This window comes from Prunus persica, chromosome G1 (assembly GCF_000346465.2).
Source record: "Prunus persica cultivar Lovell chromosome G1, Prunus_persica_NCBIv2, whole genome shotgun sequence".
Lineage (NCBI taxonomy): Eukaryota > Viridiplantae > Streptophyta > Magnoliopsida > Rosales > Rosaceae > Prunus > Prunus persica.
In genome coordinates, this window is record NC_034009.1 from 47687190 (window position 1) to 47712279 (window position 25090).

The 25090-nt window shown below is 37.0% G+C and overlaps 2 protein-coding genes across 5 annotated transcripts in view; one reads left to right on the top strand and one right to left on the bottom strand.

Annotated features, from left to right (window-relative positions):
* Nucleotides 5084-11811, top strand: LOC18788205 (small GTPase LIP1). 3 transcript variants are annotated; one of them, XM_020565891.1, is made up of 8 exons: nucleotides 5094-5587; nucleotides 5723-6089; nucleotides 7005-7096; nucleotides 7190-7331; nucleotides 7766-8070; nucleotides 10795-10848; nucleotides 10928-11058; nucleotides 11354-11811. In XM_020565891.1, exons 2-8 carry the CDS (start codon nucleotides 5996-5998, stop codon nucleotides 11547-11549), a joined length of 1014 nt encoding a protein of 337 aa, XP_020421480.1. In that variant the 5' UTR covers nucleotides 5094-5587; nucleotides 5723-5995; the 3' UTR covers nucleotides 11550-11811. The 3 variants fall into 3 exon arrangements, with proteins under 3 accessions (XP_020421485.1, XP_020421488.1, XP_020421480.1); XM_020565899.1 differs by lacking the exon at nucleotides 5723-6089 and having other exon boundaries at nucleotides 5090-5587; XM_020565896.1 differs by lacking the exon at nucleotides 10795-10848 and having other exon boundaries at nucleotides 5084-6089.
* LOC18794024 (uncharacterized protein YacP) overlaps nucleotides 12411-25090 on the bottom strand; it is a 14487-nt gene continuing 1807 nt past the window's right edge. The window contains exons 5-10 of one of the 2 annotated variants that reach the window (XM_007227631.2): nucleotides 23462-23531; nucleotides 21644-21698; nucleotides 19803-19886; nucleotides 19079-19117; nucleotides 18105-18151; nucleotides 12411-12797 (exon numbers count right to left, since the gene is read on the bottom strand). In XM_007227631.2, the coding sequence (XP_007227693.2) occupies nucleotides 12692-12797; nucleotides 18105-18151; nucleotides 19079-19117; nucleotides 19803-19886; nucleotides 21644-21698; nucleotides 23462-23531 (401 nt within the window). In that variant the 3' untranslated portion in view covers nucleotides 12411-12691. Of the gene's footprint in view, nucleotides 12798-18104; nucleotides 18152-19073; nucleotides 19118-19802; nucleotides 19887-21643; nucleotides 21699-23461; nucleotides 23532-25090 lie in introns of both variants that reach the window. The other variant, XM_020565902.1, reaches the window with a different exon arrangement.

A 25090-nucleotide genomic window follows, 5' to 3' on the forward strand; every position in this document is an offset into this window, starting at 1 on the left:
AGCATGCTTAACAGTTGCCCCACGAGTTCTTTGGTACTCGAACTCGTGTGGAGCGAGTAATACGGATCAAGTGGACTACGGTCCCCTGAATCCTGCGAGTTGCGGCTCGGATTAACCTCGTGTCACTGAGACCTACGAGTATGTGTCACCCATGGTGATGCAAGGAATTGACGGATATAAGGAATTGATGAAAATAAAGGGTACACCAAGGTAGTAGTTTTAAACTATTTTCAATGCTTTAAGAAATTAATGTTGGCCATGAGTATGATTGGCTTATATACACGTATAATTATATGAGTGCATTGATTTCTGTAATAAAGAGAAGAATTTAGTTTGTACAACTGTTTTTACAGTGGGGTTAGTATGTTTATATGCTATTTTCTAAACTTTATTTTTGGGTCTACTCACCCTTTTTCATGTTTTGCGGCCCCAGGCAGTAGGCGTGCACAAGGATCCACCATCGGGCCGTTTTTCATCTTCTGCACCTTTCCTTTGATGTAGGACTTTTTGTTTTGTAAAAGGATTGACTCCTTTATAAATTCTTAGTAACCGCTCTGATGTTTTGCCCTAGACTTAGAATTGAACTGTTGGAATATATATATATATATATATGTATGCTGGCAGTTGGTTGTATATATATATATACTTGTTTGGCATGTGTAAATGTTTTGGTATTGAGCCAGTTACAAGGAAAACTCTGTCGATTTTTCGGTAGCAGTCAACCTTATTATTTTATCGTGCTTTGTATAGAAGGGCAAACATGTCATTTGTGCCCGACATCCGCCAGGTGTCAGACATATACAGGGTCCGGCTTGGATTCCAAAGCGGAATTTGGATCGGGTCCTGTCAGCCTATATGTTTGTGTTTTTCGAAAACTTAACATGAAGAGTGGTGGGGATGTGTGTATATCAAAGGTTAAATATTAAGTTGGATGACCTTTTTTGTCTTTTTACATAATAATAAAACTTAAGAGCTTAATGATTTAAGTACTAGGGTGAATAAAGAAAAGTGTGGGGTCTTAAATAGAATTTTTTTTTCTTTCCCAATTTCCAATCTCTACAAGCTTTAACTCAAAATAGTTAGTAAAATATGGAATAGTAAAAATACGAATAAAATATGTACGTGTTTTATTCAAAAAATTTTTTGAAAACTACAAATGAAAAGTTCAGGCACTATATAATATTTTAATATAATCTATTCTATTTATAATTTGTAATATATATTATTTTTATTCAATAATATATGAAAAATACATATATAATACGTAAATTTTGTGTGTATTCTAAGTTTGTTAAAAAATACATGTACTAAACGATAAATATGTATGTGTATAATACGTGTATTGTACATTTGATTTAAAAAAAATGTGCATTTTACTTAGTCTTTCATACGTGTACGGAAAACGGAAGTATTTTTGAAAAATACGTATGTATGGGTATAATATGAGTATTATATAGGAAAATGCTAACTAGGTCCAAATTCAACTCTACTCTAATGAATTATATGAGGAATTTATAACAAACTCAAACCTAGAGATAACATGATAAAAAGAAAATTTAGAAATCTCTAGAAAAACTTGAAATCATACTCAAATCTAGAAAATTTAGCGGACCTGGGAAACTAACAAATAAATTAGGAAATGGTTGTGACATTATACCCCACTCTAGGTTTAGTGGAATTATCAAAATGGGCCACTTGGTTTCAATTTCATTAGTTTACATCTCAACGTTTTCAATCAGTGTATACATTCAGTTAAAAAAAAGAATTAAAAACTCCCTAGGCGTCTCTAGTTTATATTAAAATATGAATATGATTTAAATACTTTAGGTTAATTATATTATTCTCCATCAGGAGGTATATATAGGCGTTTACTATGGTGTTTTACAAGGAAATAGATACAATAATTAATTAGAAGAATATCTCCTAATTATACAAGGATGTGTCGACTATATAAAACAAGGAAGTAAATCACTTAATTAACTTTGGAAATAAATCTCCTTGATTTAGTAGGTTAACTCACGTCAACACTCCTCCTTAAGTTGGTGCATACATGTCACCAATGCCCAACTTGATAAGTGAGTCATAAAACATTTGTCCACAGACAGCTTTTGTTAAGACACCACTAATTGATCTTCTAATTCTACAAAGGGTAGATAGATGATCTTGTTCTCAATTTTTTCTTTGATGAAATGTCTATCCACCTCAACATGTTTAGTTCGATCATGTTGAACTGAATTATGAGCAATATCGATAACTGACTTGTTATCACAATGTAACTCTATCGGCTTCCCTGGTTTAAAACCCAATTCTATCAAGAGTTCTCTAATCCACAATAATTCACAAACTCCTTGAGCTATTCCTTGATACTCTGCTTCTGCACTAGACTGAGAAACCACATTTTGTTTTTTACTCCGCCAAGTGACTAGGTTACCTCCAACAAGTGTAAAGTAATATGATGTAGAGTGTATATTTGTAATGGAACCAGCCCAATCATTATCTGTATATCCAACAACTTCAAGATTTCCATTATTTAAGAATATAATCCTTTTTCAGGGGCTGACTTTAAGTATCTTAAGATCTGATCAACTGTATTCCTATGAGAAACATTGGGTGAATGCATAAACTGACTAACCACATTCACAACATATGCAATATATGGTCTTGTGTGTGCCAAATATATCAACATTCCAACAATGTGCTGGTATTATTCCTTATTAATTGGCAACCGGTCCATGTCTTCAAACAATTTGTGATTCATCTCAATGGGTGTGTCAGTAAGCTTACATCCAAGCATTCCTATTTCAGTGAGTTGATCCATAACATACTTCCTTTGAGATAGAAATATACCAGTTTTTGACGTTGATACTTCAATTCCAAGGAAGTATTTCAAAGCACCTAAATCTTTCATCTCAAATTCCTGAGACAAATACTTTTGTAGCTTCTTTTGCTTTTCCACTTGTTCCCAGTTACGACCATGTAAGGGTATCCATATCCTTTATGCTTTCTCAAATCAAATCATCATGGTATATTTAATTAGTGTTATCAGTTTTGGGGGGAGAAACACTTTCGGGGGGAGATGTTACCTGAATGACTTCCTCATAAAATGATTGGTGTGGTACTAGAGCTGAAGGCATGTCCGGAGCGGGTAAAATCTCAAAAAACAGTTCAATTTTCTCCTCATAATTTTGACAGCGTGGTGTCGACTAGTCGTTTTCCACTGGCGACATAGGCTCAATGTTTGGCAAAGAGGGATAAAGTTTCAAGCTACTGGGAGCTTATGGGAAAGTTTGATACTTGTGATCTTTAGCATGTTTATAGAGAAAGAAATGTGGTTACTAATTGTGTTGCTTAGTGGAGCTACAATCTGGACCTAGGTGTTTGTTTTCTTGATATGGCTTCGAGTTTGATTTGCTCTAGTCTTGTTGATGATATGCTTGGAGTCGCTAGGACTCGGTTGGTATGTAGTGAGTAGTTGCTTTGTAGGAGGAAGAGGACTATAGCCAATGTCAGCAGTGCCCAGCCATTTGCTACCGCCCCTTCCTCTTTTTCCTTCATCTATGTTTCTATTCATCCTCTCTCTCTCTCTCTCTCTCTCTCTCTCTCTCTCTCTCTCTCTCTCTCTCTCTCTCTCTCTCGCACCAAGAATCACTTTATTTTATAGTTGGATTTTATCTTCATATTCCAAAGGGCGCACAAGCTTATTCTGCATACCTAGAGTTTCTTAGGGTTTTTGTTTGTTAAGTTTGCCTTTTCTGTATAGTTAAATTAGTGATTATTCTTGTACATATTTCTAAACTCATTTATGCACTTGGGCAACTTAGAAATTGCGTACGGAGTTTCTTGAATCTTCTCTTGTTGAATTCATGTGGGATTGAGAGCAAAATTGGATAAAGTGAACTTGAAACGGGAGGTTTTGAGGGATATGAAGGCAACTTAAATGAGGAAATTGAAGGTGGAGAGAGGAATAGAAGCAGAGAGTGGGCGGTGGAAGGGGGCTACGATCAGGGTGGGAGGTTGTTGCATAGGCTTGTTTGTTTAATTTTTTATTATTATTAATTTTAAGTAAATTTAGGTTCTAGCCACAAAAAAAATTTCACTTTTGTTAAAAGCCAAAGCTTTTTCAAAAAAGACATAAAAACCTCTCAACTTTCAAATCAAAGACATGCAAATGTAAAGGATTCCTTAGGAAATCCAAAAATAAATAAGGGCAATTTTGTCCATTTTGGCTTCTTTTAAAAAATTTCTCTCCGCTTTGGGTTTTTTCAAAGTCTCCCTTAATTTTATTATCAAGGGTAAAATTGGAGACCAAAGTCCAGTTGTACGAACAATGAATTTTTTTTTTTTTTTAAACACATGCAAAATTCTAAATGGGTGTATCATGAGTTGACATGGTGGTACCGTACTACTCTATAATTTCTCCTCCTCGCATCCACACCCACCTCTGAGCACCTCCTTACCCTCTCCGCACCAATTTCCCTTCTCAGCCATACCTCACTATTGCCCAATTTTCGATTTAACCCAATGGATCACAACCCAACAACCATCTTACCAAGCGCCAATTTACCCTATCCATGGTCACCAACGTCACACCCAAGTTCCAAAACATGGACTTTTGCCCGATTCCTCATCTCCTAGACTACTAACAATTTGGCTAACAATAGGGGTAGTTTGTAGAGTTTCCAGAATTTTATGTATGAATTTATAAATAGTCAATAAATTATGTATGAACTTGAAAAACGTCTAATAGTTTGGAGGTTTTGTGTAGTTAACTCATTTTGTTAGTTAAGAGAAAGGGCGTGTGGGAAGGAGTTTTTTTTTCTTTCCAATTTTATTTTAAAAGATTTATCATATTTTATATATTTATTGTATTATTTTTTAATAATGGATGGCTCTCTTTATTGCCACGTCATGAGTTAACTGACTTTTGGATGGTAGAATCACGATGTTGATGAAACTGTAGTAAAATCAAAGTTTATTACAAATGAAAGTTTAAGTTTTAGGAGCTTGGGAATGGATATGAAATTCAAACAGGCCGAAATTGACATGAAAAATCCTCATACTAGTAAAGATGAAAACTTAATATCAATATGGTATAGCTTAATGAAAATGATAATCGACTTGCAAACCAATGATCGGATGTTGAAACCCCATCTTATCTTATCACACACTTGTGTGCAAGAATACCCCGCCCTTCCAACTTTAGCGAAAAAAAATAAAATAAAGGGAAATTCGATAATGTCCCCCGGATAGTAAAATGAAATTTAAGCAAAAAAGAAAAGGAAAAATAATATTAGAATGGGAGGTGGGGGGAGAGGTGAAACTGACAAAGAGGGGCAGAGTGAAACAGAAGGGGATCGAGAGAGAGAGGAAGACATAAAGCGAGGGACAGAGTAGACAGAAAGAAAGAGGAGGTTCACAGATTGGAGGTCGATTTGAAGCGGAATAAATCTTTGTAGGTTCTTTGTTTGGGGTGCCAATCTAAAGTTAAAGGCCTCTGATTTATTGGGGGTGGTGTTCTGAAACGTTGATGGAGTAATTGAAACTGGTGTCACATGCTTCATGGTGGTGAAAAGGAGCTGCGTTGAAGGTTGGAGCCAAACCCAGTTCTTATTTTCATGATCTAGCTATTTTTTTTATTTTAAAATAACTAGAAGTTCTTAAGTTCTACGTTTACAAGTATACAACTTGAAGATTTTAATACGAGATCTATCGGTGGAACTAGGTTTTGGTTCTTGAGCACCTTAGCGAGGCTTTCTTTTGGGTCCCTTGGGACATGTTTAGAAATGGGTTTTATGATTCCGGCTTTGATCTTGGCTTGGTCTTGAATCAGAATGGATTTTAGATTGAAACTGAGGGTGTCCATTTGGAGAAATTGTTGGTTTTTGTGTGTCTTTGATGGGACTTGATTTGTGGGTCTCGAATGTGCGAGGAGTTGGGCCTTTGATTTTGGTTGCATTTTGAGGTGATTTTGGTTTGAAAAGTCTTGGAGAACAACATGTTCTGGAGGGACCGTGAGAGGGAGAACAAAGAGCAAAACGGTGGTGGACCGCCTTGTGGGCAGGTTCGAGTGCTTGTTGTTGGCGACTCAGGTAGTTGATTGTGACTATATAATTCTCTTCCTTTGTCTTCTTGTTTCCTTTCCTTTTACTATTTTTTTTTTGGTTTTTTGCAAATTTTAATTGATTTGTTCTGGATTGTGTTGTATGCTTGTATGTGCTTAATGATGTTCATAATTAGATATAGAATATGGATTTGGTTAGAACTTTGGATACCAAATTGTTGTCAATATGAGTTTAGGTACAGTTCTGATCAGAGTGGTTGCTGCCCTTTGGATTAGTTCAATTTAACATTTTTGGATTAAGAAGCACAACTGTGCTAGAGTGAAGAAACTTTGGTTTCAAGTGAGTGTCAAAGCAACATGAATACGGAAGCTCAAGTTACACATGAGAAGATTGCATATAGTATCTTATATGTTGGTTGGAGAATTGTAGATTGGATGAGTTAAGAAAGAAGTGTAGATTGAAAAAGTTTAGAATGATATTGTTCTTATGTTGGAGACTGATCTTTTCATTTTAAGAAAGATCAATGCCTCCTGACATTTTGGAAATATGTTGGCCAGATATGGACGAAACCTCTACCTGATTTGACCTTGAATCAGCATTGAATATTTGATGCTTACCCAATCATGGAGTGATTCTATATACGTTAGTTTCAAGTATCAAGATCAATTGCTGACATGCTTGATTGATAAAGTATATTATCTTAGCTTACTAGAAGGGTAGTGGCTCACCTGTTTATGATAATGCTTTGCACAAAATAGTATTTGACAGGCGGAAATGCAACCCTCTGAATCTATAATTTGACATGCACACGTCTGCACACGTAATTTTATAATGCATGCCGGAAGGATGTTCTTTATCCAATCTATGCCTTATTGTCCATTACATCTCATAATTTCGGGTGAAAGTATCAAACTTCATCTTTGGATTTTGATCAATTGGTAGGTGTTGGAAAAAGTTCTCTTGTTCATCTGATTGTCAACGGTTCTTCAATCGCTCGTCCTCCTCAGACAGTAGGGTGTACAGTTGGTGTAAAGGTAAGAAGAATTATTACTTTGATTCTGATGGGATATTGAGAAGTATTACTGAAGTTCAAGTCTCCAATAAGCGTTTACCATTTTTCTATCCAGCATACTACTTATGGAAACTCTGGTAGCTCGTCAAGCAGCATTAAAGGTGATGCTGAGAGAGATTTCTTTATTGAACTCTGGGATGTGCCTGGACATGATAGATACAAAGAATGCCGGTCTCTTTTTTATTCCCAAATTAATGGCAAGTTTGGGACCTCTCTCCTTCTATAAACATTTTATTCTCCTTGTAACTAGTATGCATGTTAAATATAAATAAGAGAAAAGGCCGTGAAGTAAACAAACTTTTGAGGACAAGTTAATTGACTATTTATTTTTAAGTTAGAAACCAGCAGCCTTGCTTAGGCTTGTAAGTGCAGGCATTTATCATTTTTTAGTCTCTTGATGCATCCATGTTCGATTCATTAATGATGCAAATGTAAATGAGTGGTGTTGACAAAATGTTTGTGGTAAGTCATGGTTGTATATAGTGATGGTCAATGTGATTGTACTCAACTTATCTAACGGTATTCAGACATTTATTTTTGTGTTTTGTTTCCTATCAAAATAAATGGAACCAACATTTTGCAACCAGACTTGGATGTTTCAACTCATGATATGCATAAAATTCATCTGCAGGTGTAATCTTTGTTCATGATCTCTCCCAAAGAAGGACAAAAACTGGCTTACAGAGGTGGGCAGCTGAGATTGCTGCGACTGGGACATTTTCAGCTCCTCTAGGATCTGGAGGTCCTGGTGGTCTTCCTGTCCCCTATATTGTTATAGGTAACAAAGCTGATATTGCTGCAAAAGAGGGTACAAGGGGAAGCAGTGGCAATCTTGTTGACGTAGCTCGACAGTGGGTTGAGAAACAAGGTTTGCTTCCATCCAGTGAGGAACTTCCACTGACTGAGAGTTTTCCTAGTGCTGGAGGCCTTATTGCGGTAAGCAACGTGTTTTTTCGTTTCTTTTTGTTTTCCTTCCCCCTTTTTCTCCTTGTTTATTGCCACTGTTCACATTATAACTGATGAAAATGAAATTAGTATCCAATAAATGTGGTTGTGATTGCATTAGACGTGTTCAAAGGCAACTGACCTCATTTTTCTGTCCATATTTATTATGAACTTTTGAGGCCATATCTAGAGCATGTTTTGGTGAACACAGTGTTCTGCTTGGTTTACTTGACCAAGGTGCACTTTAAAACGTTTTTTAAAAGGAGTACTGTGTTCAATTTGAATGTTTTTGTTTTTGTTTTATTTTTATTTTTACGGAAACAAGGATTTCATTAAGTAATCATTCAAAGAGTTACAATCCAAATAGCAGTCTATCTGAACAAGAGAGGTCCATGCACACAAATTTGAGAAATTGAAGGCTCAAAAGTCAGCTAACAGCAGCTTTCCAATTAGAATGAAAATAGAAAAAGGAATATCCTTGAATTCAGCAGCTACCAAAGCCTCACTCTGTCCCGTAAAGATGTTACCTCCTCCCTAGCTTTCTTAGAATATTCTAGCCTTCCTTTTACAGCCAACGACCCAAAAGATAGCCAAGACACAACACTTCAACATAGTTTTTGCTTCCTCCCCAAAAGAAAAATGTTTTTGAACTTCTCAACCAATTATAATTTATAAGAGGCTGGGATCACCAAACTCAACCTTGCCTCCCCCAAAGAGATTATACCACAATCTGAAGTGTGATTGGGCAATAGAGAAATGGGTCATCATCCATATTTTCCTCCCCACCTTTGCACAGAATACACGAATAGGGTGAGATGCACAATTTGGGCCTCCTTCATTGAATAACATCACAGGTATTGACCCTCCCATGAGCAATTATTAATCTTTACCTTCCAAGTTATTTGGACCCTGGAGGACGATTTGCCAGAAAATGTTTAGAGGACTCAAGTTGTGAATCTTTTTATCAACTCGCACTGGACACAAGGAAATGTTTTCAATTAAAGACAAGAGAGAAGAAAACTCGGCAGTTTCTATTTCTTTTAATTTCCTCCGCAAGTTGGGATTCCACCTCATATGATACAATGATGAAACTGACTTATTGTAATTAACGTATTATGACAAGATGACAATCTATAAAGAGACCCAGATAGCCAGCCACTAAAACAATAAAAAAGGCACTGGAAGGATACACATGAAGGAAATTCTCTCCACTGTCTTACCTGAGTCTTATCTCTCTCCATTCCCTATGACCCAGATAGATGCTACCGCTAGTTGGCTTGGATAGTTGGCAATTTTTTAATGCTAAGCTGCCATGCAACTTAGAATTAGTGAAAACCTACCTGTTTCGCATAGCATTAGAATTTGTTGTGAGGTTTTTCATTCATATTCCAAATGACTTAGAATGTGACATAGGATTCTCTTCACTATTAACTTACTTTCAAAGCTTGAAAGTAGCCATTTGAGGGAAATCACAAGATTGTAGCTATTGGCATGTGAATCATTGAAAAGACCCAAATCAATGCATACAGAAATACAGAAAATGTAAAAGATAATTTACCACTTCTAATACACTGATCATGTAACGTAAGGATACTCCAAGATCATGAATATGAGACTACGGATAAGGAACTTAAAATGCATGTGTGACATCCATTTATTGCTACAAAAAGTATAAAGACCCAACCGTATTGTGCTTGGTACTTGTATGGCCTTATTTGTTACACATTGAATTTGGCTTCTACCTGCTATTTGGTTTGTGTGGTTCATTTATATGTATGCATGGGGAAATGTTCTCTTTCTAGGCTGTCTGATTATGTTGTCAGATTGAGAATCTGAATCATTGCTCAAGTTTGATATTTTCCTGAACATTTTTAAAAAATACATAATTTATGTTTTTTCTTGATTGGCTATCTATTTTAATAAAAGGCCTTGTAAGTGGATAAATAATGCAATTCAGCCAAGGACTCTTTTTAAGTGCTTCTGAAGAATTGTCATTTTCAGAGAACACTAAAACAGTAATGAGTTTCTAAAATAATTTTTTTTATACAGAATTTCTGCTTTTTTCTTCTTCTATAGATATTTTAATGTTTTAGCTAGCAGAGAGGGATATGTGATCTTTAGTAATTCACATATTGTTGTTAGTTGTTGTAACTTGTAACTATAACACTTAGTAGATGTTTATAATCACTCCTTTTATTTAATGAAGAAGAGAAGATGCGGGGTCACCTCTCTGGAGTTGATTGATGGTTTTATCTTTTCAAATTATGTTTTAAAACATTGGACCCAAAACTGTTAGGGCATTTTGTTAATTTGAATTCCATTTACTGGAACAAGATGCCTGAACTTCTCTGCCATTCTGGTCGTGGACATTGGGTGTTAACTGTAAATCAGTTAACTTTTTCTCCACTGTAGTTTCTTCCTCACATTTCCCCTGTTTTTATCATTTTGGGTTCTTATTTTTCTTTTGGTTTTAGTTCTGGTCCTCTGTAGTTAGAAGTAGTTTAATTCCTGGATGTAATAAGGCTATACTTAGTTTGGCGAGGAATTTTTTTGTAACTTTTGACTTTGATCAATAAAGTCATTGTTTTCTATCCAGCAAAAAGGTCAATTTCTATCAGGGAATATAATTGTCATGTTTATGTTCTATATATCTTGTGAGGGAATCGTTGGTAACATGGAATCGTTAATATATGATGGTCTGTTGAACATATACAGGCTGCCAAAGAAGCAAGATATGACAAGGAAGCTGTGATGAAATTTTTCCGTATGGTCTGTATTTGTGTTCTTGCTGTTAGCTTATTTCTTTTGTCGTATGAAAGATGTCCAACTCTTGTCTTGGTTGTTTCAGTTGATCAGAAGAAGATATTTTTCTGATGATGTACCTGCACAAAATCCATGGTCTGGTTCTCCAGTTCAAAAACCTGCAGAGACTGTAGATGAAAATTGGAGTGATGAGGATCATTCCTACCGGAATTCCAGGTAGTTTCAGCCAGTTACATTCTTCTCTCCAACTTGTTATAGCTGTCAACATCATCTTTAAATAATTAATGGGGGGTATGCTAGCTCAGAAGTGAGATGGTTTTCCTGTGATAGAACGTAAACGGTGATTGATTATGTTTTGATCAAATGTGAAGTTTTGCATGACCCTGCCAATTATGTGCCAGCACTTTATAAGTCATGATGATAATTCATCATCAGCACACTTCTTCTCCTCTCAATGGGTTGTCTTACTATGTTTGTTGTGATTTTTCTTACCAAGGTTTTTTTTTGGCAGCTTGCGTGGTGACCCTTACAAGTACAACATGCTCCCTCCTCTTCCAGCGCAACGCAATCTGACACCACCTCCCACGCTTTATCCTCAGCAACCAGTTTCGGTTTCAGAAAACTACAGCCTTCCTAGATTTTCCCATACTAGTTACCCAGAAATCAGCAGTACAGGCAGATCAAAGCGCTCAGATATTAATGTCTAATAGTAGTTGCCACCGGTTAATGTGATTACTTTTGCATGAATGAATGCTCTGTACGCGGCCAAAGTTCTTCCCATTTTGTCTCATTTGTAACTGGTCCATTGATTCTTTACATCCACAGGTTTTCATTGTAAGTGGTTCTTGTTTTATATTTGTCAAGTATATAATGATTGATTCATCGACCTGAAAACTACGAACAGGCAATTCTTTTCATCAAGCTCGCTTTGTTTGCAAATTTTTATCAAGTGATGTAGTGTTGAAGACATCCGTGTCATATTTTCTTTTCGAAATACTCACTTTGGATGCGATCAAATCTTAATATCTTGTGACTGGATTAAGTGTAGTTAAAGCAACGTAACATACAACTGCCTGACACCTTTCCTCAATACCCTCAAACACGCAGCGTAATTCTTTGAAGTTACAAGTCGGTTGAATAGTCAATATAGATAAAATAAAAAGTCCAAATTTCAATTTTTATGTGACTAGTTTGCCTGAATTTCAAGTTGGTCATATATTTCCCAGGAAAGCAGCATGTGCTTGTCGTCGCTAGTTATCAGTCTTTGTGATTGATCAAATGTCAATTTTACCCAACGTCCACTAAATAACATTACCCTAAATTTCCTTTTAAGAAACAAAACCCCAAACAAACATTACCCTATCGGTCATTCCGGAAATTTCGGAAGTCCCAAAATGCAACCATTTTGGCAGAAATATATTCGATAAATATTGGTAAAAATTTGATAAAAACCATGAAATTGTTATGAAAATTTGGAAATTTGGAAATTTCTAATGATACTTTGAGACAAGTATTATTTATTTAACCAACAATCTACATATATAACAAAAGAAATTGATAAAACTTAATTGAATGGATTTGTGAGACTAAGATTACATGTAACGGAAGCTGACAAACTCTGTTACTAAAATTTTATTGCCAAATTTTTTAAGGTACAACTGTCAAATGTTCCAAACCAAACAATTTGAGTGCCTTATACAACATGGTACAAATTGACATCTTCTATGGCCAGGGATTGATTTCTGAAGGATGACGCCAGTACATCATCCTATACTTGTGTACAGGACAAGCATCGGATAACATCCTTCTAAGATCCTTGATATCTTGATCTGAAACAAAACCTGATCAACTACTTCGATTCAGTTTCAGATAACTTCCTTCTGAGATCCTTGAGAGCATCTACAACTTCTGAATCAAGATTGTGCTTTAATAACCTCCCTTGAAAAGAAGTAGACCTAAGAAAAATAAACCAGAATTCATTAATAGTTGGAATCAAATTGATAAAAAGAAGTAGACCTGAGAAAGGTAAATCATAATTTATTAATAGTAGCAATCAAATTGATATTTTCGCCCCCCAGCAAACTCTGGCATAAAGATGCTCAAAACAAGGACCTCAAATGCTTTATTAATTTATATGATTTGTGGGGCACTTCTTTGGACACCCGAGAACACGATCACTTCCTTGAATACTCAGAAAAGTTGCACCATTCCCTAAGAATGAAAATTTGAGAAGCCGGCAGCATTTTTGGCAAGAAACTTACACATGGCTACTATTTTCGAAAATATTTTGGTAAGAATAGTTTTTTCATGACTAAAGATATCCTTGAGCAGATGACTCATAAATCAATTAAAAATGTACCAGCATATCTCAACATGCATGGCTTTTGGAAGTTGACGTGACGTACGCCTTGTGCCCAAACCAACACATGACACTCCTGTCATGTGTAAAAGGCATGAAACTTCGTCTAACCGATAACCACACAGAGTTTCTCATTGTGAGTAAATCATGGATCAATCCAAGAGTACCTCATTCAATGCCTAAAAGTGCCCATCTTTTAAGGACTGAGCTTAAGAGCAACACAGCTCTTAACCAGTAAGTAGAACAGGCTGAGCTCCTATAAGATAGTGTCTTTAGATCTGGTGCTGAGAATAGTCACTTAATATCCTCTGCACATGACTATGATACCTTTTTTTATCCCAGACATTGGTGGGAAAAGTGATGTAGAACAACCCGTAGGTATTTAGAGTAAACACTTGAGCAAAAGAACAGAGAAGAAATCAGAGATCGCGAAGAAGAATTAGAGATCGAAGAGACGAAGAGACGAAGGGAAAGGGAAGGAATCAGAGAGTTTAAAGTAAGGAAATTTATCATTAAACAAGCCTGCCTTATAAGATTACAAACTACAAACTGCTCTATTTATAGAGACAAAACCCTTTTAGTTTAGGAAAAGGAAAAGTAAACTTGAAGAAATAGGAAAACAAATTAACTAATAAGAGATCCTTCAACAACAAGGAATCCTTAACTGAACTAGGAAAACTAATAATAGGAAAACTAATCCAAATAGATTTAGGAAAACTATTCATATGCATTCTGCATCATTCTCCCCCACCAAAAAGAACTCGACACCGGCGAGTAAAGAACTCGACACCGGCGAGTAAACCAAGATTAAGGATGACGACGACGTTGGTAAGTATGGATGATAGGAGGACAAGATGCAGCCAAATCAAGATCATGAAGAGCATCCTCATAACTGTGTAGAAGATTGAAATCCAACTGGCGAAATTAAGCTTCTGTAATCCAAGTATCCTCAGTAGCAGGCCTTCCAACCCAATGAACCAGATAATGGGTAGAACCTCCAGCAGACGAGGCCACAACTTCATGATCCAAGACGTCAGCAATCTGATCTGTAGGGGCAGAACTGGTAGAAGGAATACACGGCACAGGAGGGGGAATGGAACCCTGAACAATATCCATAGAAATAGGTGGAGAAAAGGTTCCCCAATAAGGAGATAAATCAGCAACATTGAAAATGGGACTTACATGCATATCTGCGGGCAACTCAATCAAGTAAGCATTGGACCCAAGCTTCATAATGATACGATAAGGACCCAGCGAATGAGCATGAAGCTTCTTAAAAGATTGCTTCGGAAAACGCTCAGCACAATTCCGCACCATAACAAAATCCCCTTCCTGAAACTCCTGGTGACAACGATGAGCATTGGCTTTAGTTTATAAGTGTCGGTGTGCAAGATATCTGCCGACAGACGTCATCATGCAGTTGCCTAATATGTTCAGCAAACGAAGTAGCAGAATCTGATGCGCAGGCAGCCACAGGAAGAGCAACCAAATCAACAAGTGATCAGGGAGAAAACCCATGAACAACCTCAAAAGGACTCTTACCAGTACTTCGATTAACTGAGTTGTTATAAGCAAACTCTGCCACAGGCAACAAGAAACCCCAATTACCAGGCTTATCCCCAACCAAACAGCGAAGTAAATCACCAAGACTGCGATTAACCACCTGAGTTTGACCATCCGTTTGGGGATGAAAAGCAGAGGAAAACTTCAAGGCAGAAGTAATGGAGATGGGGAGGCCATGCAAATGGACTACTTAAAAAATAATTTTGCCACATAAGAAGCATCGGTAATTTTGGCACAAGGCAAAAAATGCGCCATTTTAGAAAAACGATCAAGCCTCAGGTAGATATTCGGACCATTTAACATGTCGACTGCTAATGGTGCGTTGAGAGTGGAGATATTTCAAAGCTTGATGATCTGAATATAACAAAAATTCGTTTGGCGGCAGTTAATATTGCCAATACCGAAGTGCTTGCATCACAACATAAAATTCCTTATCATAAGTAGAATAATCTTCTTTGCTTCATTAAGTTTCTCACCAAAGTATGATACAAGATGACCTTGGCTAAGCACACCACCAATCCCAACTCCGAAAGCGGCACATGCGACTTCAAAGACTTTGGTCAAATCAGGATGTCGAAGAACATGCGCCTGAGTAATATTTTGCTTCAAAATTGTAAAGGCCTTAGCAGTCGTAGGGGTCCAAAGAAAAGCTCCTTGTTTCAAACAATCAGTGATTGGTGCCATAATAGTACTGGACCCTAGAATAAATCATCAATAAAAAGAGGCGAGACCATAAAAGCTGCATTCCTTTGTCAAGGTCATGGCAGCTGGCCGACCAGTAATAGCCGCCACCTTGGCGGGATCTGTGCTAACCTCGGCCGTAGAAATATTGAACCCCAAGAATAAGACTTGCGGTTGAAGAAACAAACATTTTTCAAGTTAGCATACAGTTTTTCCTGTCGTAAAGGAAAGAATATCGTCCTAAGATGTTTGAGATGTTTCTCCCGAGAGAAGCTGTATATATGTATGTCATCAAAATAAACCACCGGAAATTACCAATATAAGGTCGTAACACACGAGTCATCACCCTCATAAACGTGCTAGGTGCATTGGACATGCCAAAGGGCATAACACGCCATTCATATAAACCATCAGGGGGTTTTAAAAGTGATTTTCCACTCATCTCCTTCACGAATGCAGATTTGATGGTAGCCACTACGAAGATCTATCTTAGAAAACCATTGGGAACCAGCCAAGTCGTCCAACATATCCTCTAAGTCGCAATATGGGGAAATGACACTTAATTGTAATTTTATTTACGACACGACTATCAACACATTCGACAGGAGCCATCCCTTTTTGGGGTAAGGAGAATTGGAACAGCACAAGGGCTTAAACTATGACAAATAAAGCCCTTATCCAGCAACCCCTGAATTTGTCGATTCAATTCCGCTCGCTCAGGTGGATTCATACGATGATGGGGAAGATTAGGAATTTGCGAACCAAGAATAAGGTCAATGGCAGGATGAATCTTTCTCGCTGTAGGTAGTTCAACGAGTAAGTCATCAGGTATGACATCAGAGAATTCAGTGAGGAGCTGCTTTATGGGTTCGGCAAGTGGAGTGGGGGTGCTGTCAGATGCCGGTTTAAGCTAGAGATTGCAGTTTCGTGTGCAAAGTCTACAGGTGATAAAATACTCAATCAATGCTCCGAAGCCTTCTCTTTAAGTGACAGTTGGTTGAACATCCTTAGTTGGTTTGATGGCCGGATTGGAAGGCTTTAGCGTTATGTTCCTTCCCTCATGTTGAAAAGTATAGGTGCTCTCTGCCGCAACTTTTCACACAACGGTCGTAAAGCCATGGCCAGCCTAGTAGCACGTGTGAGACACTCATGGGTAGGATATCACAATTCACAATAAAGTTGCTTGTGACAGGGACCCAGTTGAAGAGGAACAAGTCATCTTTCAGTAACAGGTAACTTGGTTTTATCGACCCAGCTAACATGAAAAGGATGGGGATGTGGCTCGGCCTGCAGGTGAAGGCGATCGACAACAGTTTTAGAGATAACATTCAGCGTACTTCCCCCATCAATAACTAGTTGGCATCTATTGGTACCGCAAGGGACAGGTTTGAAAGATACTTTCCATGAATCAGGAGGTGGAGGTGTAGATGTTGAATAAATACAACGCATAACACTCGGTGAAATGACGCCTCCACATAGGAATTATCAAGTTCCAGATCATAAATGGTTCAAGGGGCTCCACATGCTCATTGAGGGAGCCAATGGTTAAAGTTCTGTGGGGACAACGAGAGGCGATGTGGCCCTTAGCGTGGCAACGATAGCATTTGATGTGAGCAGCCATGGATGGCGATGGTCCTTTTTATGTTGCGGGTATCGTAGGAGCAGGTGGACCGGCAATGCCATATTTGGAGGTAGGAATATTAGGATTTGGAGTAGGAGTGGAAGAGTGCCCGGAATACCCGGTGTATCTTCGTTGTGGACACAAAAAAATTTCAGCTTCCAATTCGCGGCAAGATGCATCTTCCAAAATATGCGGACGGAATCAACGGACTTCACAAACTCAAGAGCACCGCTGAGGTAGAAGAAGGTTCAGCGTGTCCGGCCCGAAAGTGATTGATAAGCAACTGAACAGTCTTGGAGTTTGGTGATGGCAAAGTCCATCGTTGCACGATGTTTGTGAGCCTGTACCAACTCTTCTTTGTGGTCAGCGCTGAGCTTGGACAGTTGGGTTTCAATGCCAGCGATATCGTCAGAAACTGTCTTGGAACACATGACATTGTTCTGCAAGGCTGGCCACGGTTTGGGGTGCCATGGCAGAGAGCAAATGCAAGCGAAAGTGAGGGAAGGTTCTGATTACCAATTGATGTAGAACAACCCGTAGGTATTAGAGTAAACACTTGAGCAATAGAACAGAGAAGAAATAAGAGATCGAGGAGAAGAATTAGAGATCGAAGAGACGAAGGGAAAGGGAAGGAATCAGAGAGTTTAAAGTAAGGAAATTTATCGTTAATCAAGTCTGCCTTACAAGATTACAAACTGCTCTATTTATAGAAACAAAACCCTTTTTAGTTTAGGAAAACGAAAAGTAAACTTTAAGAAATAGGAAAACAAATTAACTAATAAGAAATCCTTCAACAACAAGGAATCCTTAACCCAATTAGGAAAACTAATCCAAATAGAATTAGGAAAACTATTCATATGCATTCTGCGTCAAAAAGCTTATGTGGTTATCCTGAAGCACACTTATACCATCTAATGTGGCAAAGGTTTAGAGTTCTAAAGGCTATGGCAAGATGAAACAGCATGAACATAACTTCTTGTGTATTAAATTTTCCAGAGCAGAAAATAAGATACAAGTTTCATCTCAAGTAGAACAGACCTGTGTTCCTGAAGCATCCTCTCAAACTCCTTTTGTGATGCTTTAATCTATACAAAACAAATGAATTGGCATGAACAAAAACAGCAATACATCAAAACAGAGATTCATACATCAAATTATAGGGATTCTAGCACTATACATTCTCTCAGCCTGTTTAATATAATTCACTAAAACATTAAGGGCCCATTTAGTTCGCGGATTACACTTCTTGGGAATAAACTTCCCATGTCTAATCCCATGAGATGGGAATGGAGGATGTCCATTCCCATGTTTGGGAATGATGGGAAATAAGGACTAGGAAATGTCGTTTTCTCCCATTCCCATGTTTGGTTTGTGCAGTATTAGAAATGAAAAGTTGATCAGTTTTCCAACAATACCCTTTTTTATCATTTAAAGTTATTAATATGAAGAGTTTTTTAAGGGTCAAAAGTGGTATTTTAAAATAATAACATGGGTAAGTTAGTAAAAAAAAAAAAAATTGCATTAAATGCTTTCCCAAGGTGGGGGAAAAAGTTTCCCAAGGTGAGCCATGAACTTCCCCCACTACATGGGAAGTCCATACCCATGAGTCCATAATTGCATTCCCAAGAGTGCACTTACCAAACATGGGAATGCAATTTGAAACCCATTCCCAAGCTCCAAAACCTTGAACCAAATGGGCCCTAAGTTTTAAAGTTAAGTTGTGTTTCTTATTTATTTTTATCTTATTGCATGTTTTAACTGATAAATAAACTAAAGCATGTCCTTAGGTCTATCACTGCAATGTTTTAAAGATGAGGTATGAAATTGATACATGGCCCAAACTTGGAGGGTGTAAAATGTAATTAGGCCAGAGTTCTGAACAAATCTAACTGTTCCTAACAAATGAATGTTAACATGAACAGAAAGACTGATTTTAATTAGTACATACTACATTGTCCACACTCGACATCATTGAACAAAATGGCAACACATCATATAGTTACATGCCTTACCTCAGAAACCAACGCCTTGCAACTCCAAATGAAGGCTCCCTGAAAAATAACAGTATAAGAGTCCATATCAGGTTGCTAAGGTCATGATTCAGTGAATGTTGAAGAACATCAGCCATGTGAACATACAAGATACCTAAATCTTGTTTTTCAAATTGTAAGGGAATAAAATAGCATCATGCTACAATACGGAAACAAGTTTGCTTTTTCTTTCCGGGGGATGGGGGACTCCACAATCTTTCTTGGTTTTGAAGCCAAGATGCACACAACCTTCAAGAAGGCTAATGCCACTAGGTCTCAGAGCTTTAAATTCTGCAAGTTCGAGGAATTTAAATACGAGATTGCAAGAGTGCTCCAGTGAATTGTCGAACAATATTACTAGTTGTATAAAACATGAAAGAAAAGGAATTATTAAAGAGATTACTTCAAAAGATTAGTAAAGCACAACTTAACCCAACTTAAACTCATTGGGATGGTACAGGGGAACAAGATGGACTCGGGGGAACAAGATAGCTGCAAATAGTATGCTGCAGTACCAACAAAATTTGTGGCAGCCAGAAATGGGACATTACAGGAAATGCAAATATATTATATGCTTGGACTTTATGCATCAAAATTGGAACTCCTTGATAATTTTAATAGTTTAACAAAGATAACAGTCCAAATTTATTTAACAGGATCAGAAGAAAAATCTCATTTACACCGGAATTAAGAGGAGAACACATACTGCTCCATGTGCTGCATGCTGCTGAATATGATCAGAAGTCACAACCCAAACTTTAGGGCATCCATCCTCCCTTAAGGCTGCAACCTGTTGCATAGAGAAAAATCACAAGTTACAGATCAAGAAAAAGAAATGCACATAAAACAGAGCAGAGAAGCAAATACCAGAGGGTTATTGAAAATTGTATTGCGAAGCTAACCAGTTTCAGGCCTAGAACAGTGCACAAATGCAGTTGTGTACTAGAACTGAGATTCAGGACATCAAATTCTTTCAAACTTTTGTACCGCATACATGATGCAACTCTTTGTGTACCAGTTACCAAGTGATATTTAAGAAATATGAGAATCTTAGATTACAAGAGACATTAGGGCCCCACCAACAGCCCAAGTAATTCACAGGTTCTCACCCATAGGGTCTACCTGGTGAGGAGGGTCATGTGACTGATGCCATACACAGAATTAACCTTTTAGTGCAAATGAAAAGCCTTCTCCCTAAACCTTTTTATGGCATACGTAAAACCCATCCCTTATATTTTTTCCAGCTAGTCCTCCAATACATATTATGTATTTGTACTAAGGTCTGACTCAAAGAAAAAAGTTGTAGAGAATGATAAGCTTCGACTTAGACAAAAACAAACATAGTTGATTTTATTATTCATTAAGTGAAGTGATTTTTGTGACCAAAATGGACCAAAAGGAAGTAGTATGACCCCATCGTGTCCTCCTTACACCGTTACTGGTTCTAGTCATAACATTTAGTAGAGAACAATCTCTAACCTTTTCTTTAACAATCCTGTCTGAAATGTAACCATCATTGCGCTGAACAAGAACTCTTAATAGCCATACATGGACATCCCATTTCCATATGTGGATATAAATTTACAAATTTCCAGTAGCCTCAAAAAAGAAGAAAAAGAGTAGAAAAAAGGAACTTGAGAAAGGGAGATGAAGAACATCATATTGCATATTCAACTGAAAGGAGTACACACAATTTATACAGAAATCCATGACATAATCTGTTAATGAACTCTACAACAAGACCTAAATTTAAGCTAATAGTCTTAGGCTAAAGCCCAATAATCAGCCATTAAGCTAAATGTCTAATAACTCAAAGGAAAATTTTGAGTTGTTGTCCTTCATTTTGTTTTGTTTACCACTCTCATCTATGAACCAAACAAAAGAAATGGAATATATAGAACATTCTTTTCTTTTGCATTCTACATGGATTTTTACCACTAAGCTTAGTGTTGAACACAAATGTGGACTCCTGCAGCCTTACCTGTATTTGATGTGTTTAATATACTATATAACTCCAATTTTCCAAAATCCTATCCACCAAAACCTAGCCACTTTTTTCTTAATCTGAATTGTTGCTTCTAGAACAACCAAATTACCATTCTTGGGGGTACTGCTCATAGCCACAAAACAGCATCCATGACTTGGTTTCCTCTTTTTCCCCTCAACTCCTGACCCTTTCCTCTTTCTTTTCACCATAAATCCTTCACTCTAAATCTTCTACCCCAAAAGCCTTGTTGCCATAAACAGCTTGCAATAAAAAACATAGCTTGTCAAGTAACTCCTATTATATACAGTGCTCTATGTTAGGTATTAGAGCCTAGTAGCCTACTACATCTCACCATCCTGCATCAGAATTTTTACCTCGAGCTCAATATAATATGGGATATCCTACATCAAATGAAAAAAGAAAAAAACAAGCACGGGACTTTGTGTTACCAATTAAATAAGAACCGCAGACCCAAATCAGGTAAACAAACATGGCTTTATTTCACTTTTGAAGTGACTGCACAATTCTAAAGTTGGTTTCAGCTTCAAGTCATTCCTCACCTCTTTCTCAATCCACGCATCCGCACAAGATTCACCTGAGTAAACTACATCGACACTGCAACATTGTGAATTCTTAGGATTACAGTTCCTTAGATGAAGTGATTTAGTACCAAGGTGATTTAATCAAGCATATACACTAACAGCTGAGTGTAACTTTTTTTTCATCAAGTTAAAAATTGAAAATTCAAGAAGACAAACTTGCCATTCAGGATGACCTTGATGAATAACAGAACAATAGAGTTACTAATACGTTATTTTCCCACCAAAGAAATAAATATAAGAGATAAAAGTTTATGGAGAATCTGGAAAACGAAAACCATTTCATGAATCAATTAAAGTTACAGAAGAAAAAAGTTATTAAATCATCTCTTATGATGTCTCAAGAGGCAACATGCAAGTATGTTGTGATCATATAGTCTTGAATCTCCTGATATCTGCTTCAAATGTCATTAGGCGAGGCCCAGAAAATGGAAAATGTTAAAGAAGCACAAGGGCTAATAGAACTTTTTTCTTTTTGTCTTTTTGGTCTTCAGTATAATCTGAGCTTGTTTGTAAGAAAATAACACCAAAACTGATTTTTTTGGATAAAGTTTAGATAAAAATAAAAAATAAAAGGAAATTCTTCGCCAAAAGAAGTTTCAGTAAAACAATTTCATATGGTGATTTCCATGAACTTGCATTGGAAACTTATCTGCAAACACGCGCCAAAACTTTTAACAAAAATTTGGGTTAACCACATAAAACACCCCAAGCTTTTGGGGCCATTTCAAATTGCTCCCGATCTTTGAAGTCTAAATTCACAAAACCTACATGTAAGCATCTGTCAATGAGTCTGTTTATGTCTGTTAAATGATGATGTGGCAAATATGCGTCCTGTATTTAATGCTTGGGTGGAGTCCACATAGACCAAAAAAACAAACTTAAACAAATATTCAGGATTAACCCACACCACCTACCACCAAAATTATACAAAACAAACCCAAATTATTAACTAAAAAAACAAAGAAAAAGCTGAAGAAAAATAGAATCAAAGCAAGTACGGTGTGGCTGGGGGTGATGGGATTGGAGGTGGCATGGTGGCTCGCAGGTGGGAGGTTGAGCCCCAGGAGATTGGTGATGAGCTTTGTGGGTGGGTGTGGAAGGGCTAGGTGGTTGGAGCTGTTGGCCATGGGTGGAGTCCACATAAGCATAAAATGTGGGACTCACATTTTCCATGTCATCATTTAACAGACATACTAACGGGCTATTGACAAATGCGCTTACGTCCAGGTTTTTCGTGAGTTTGTGCATGAGCTTATAGGGTCTTCAAAGATCAGGTACCAATTTGAAATGGATCCCAAAGTTTAGGCGGTTTTATGTAGTTAACCCTAACATTTCTTACTAAATGCGTCAAATCAAGTTCAGTCAAGTGATTTGTCCCAAAGTTTCGGGGAACAATTGTGTACAAGCTAGTGGAAAAATGATATTCCTTAAGCAAGCAGTGGCATATTTTTAATGCCATAGCATTCAAATGATTTGAGGTTTGGATGTTGAAGATTAAAGCCCTTTCACCTCAGGCTTATCATCCAAACTCAAAGTTATTACACTAGTACATTGAATTCAGACAAAATGAGGATGTTGAAAGCAAGAAGTGAAATTACACTCACAAACATGCACATGCACATGCAAAAGAACAGTACAAGGTGCAGTTTTACTCTGCCCTCCTCACCCAAAAAAAAAAAAAGCAAAAAAAGCAAAAAAAGAAACCAAAGAACAAGTCAAGATTTTCATTGTTTAGTAACCACAACAGGTATTGTACCCTGAGCTCAGAAACAGTACCCATTAAAATCTTCCTTGTGTGTGGGGAGTCCAGACATCATGGCATCAAATACAGCCACCACTTTCACCTCTGTAAATGTTTCAGAAATAAAAAGGTGAGTAAAGAACATTCAGATATAGAAAGAAAAGAAAAGGGAAAATCAAGAAAACCATTATGTTGAAACTATTCAACATGGCACGCATAACATGAGTCATGCACCGAGTTATCATAGAATTTTTTTTTTTTTTTTCTCCTTCCAAATACAATATTACAGCAAAACTTGATGAAGGTACTGATGAAACAATAAAAAATTTAATGGCAAACCACAGGAAGGAAAATTTACAAAAATAAAGATATGTTAATATACAAACTAGATTAAAGAAGATCAACAACTTTGTCAGATCAACAAAACAAAAGAAGAAGAAGAAAAGAATAGTCATATTCAATCTTGGACTGCTTTCTCCATTGCACACTAATTTACTTTGATGGAATTCAACTGGTAAGTATAAAATAAACTTAGGAAACTATAAAAGGCACCTAAGTGAACTTAACAGAGACAGCAAAACTAAATGACATGGAACATAAGATACCAGACTACTAAGCTAGTTATAAATTTAAGATCCAGCAGTTTGGTTTGCACTGCTATTTTTTGCATGCACGCTCCGCATCAGAGGTAAATGGAAATTACAAAATGCATAAACATTGAGTGAAAAAAAACTTAAAAGCAGAGTATCAAACCCCATACCCACCTAAAATTGTTCGACAGTCTTGTTCCTGTTGTATTTCTCAAGCCATATAACTACTACGGGAAGAGTGGGTGAAATAAATAAAATAAAAATTAGAAAGAAAACAAAAACCTAAAAAGATGATTTGTTAAACAGATTGCATATGATGCAAAGCTCTTTTGCAAGGACATATCAAGAAAAAAAAAATTCATTACAAAACACACTCACTAACACCACAACTTGTTATAGTCTATGGAATGTAGTCAACAAAGACACAACAAAACACACCTTATTTTTCTTCTTTTCATTCTTTGTTTCTTAAAGAAATCATTTCACGGCACTCTTTCAAAAGCGGCTCAAGTTTCCTATAATTGAAGGGCCTGTTTGATAACCATTTCAATTTTAGTTTTTAGTTTTCACTTTTTGTGCTAGAGTATAGAGGACAAAAGAGGGAGAATAGAAGTGAGAATGAGAGTGGAGATGGAATTGAGAGGGAAGATGAGAGGGGAGGATGCGAAAGACTTTTACTTGCTGTGGTGAACAAGAGCGTGATAGGACTCAACTGCTCGTGCCGTAGGGCTGAGATTCTTCTATATGCTATGTTTATAATATGTTCAGTCATACCAATATACCTGCTAGAACTAATCAACAAATTATTAACCCTTTTCCGGTCATCAATCCTGCAACACCAAATTCCTCTCTGTCTTGTACTTAACCTATGACCTCTATTTCACCCAGGCTTTTTAGTAGATTAGATCGTGTAACTTATCTTTAAATTAAATAAATAGGAATACCTTTGTCCCGCCGGATTCAATATAGAAACGTCAACAGGCTCGTACATTCGCTTTCTCTGTACTCGTCACTAGTGAAATAATAGATCACGCTTCTACTCGATATCATATTTAAGAAGGAAGTAGCGTAGAA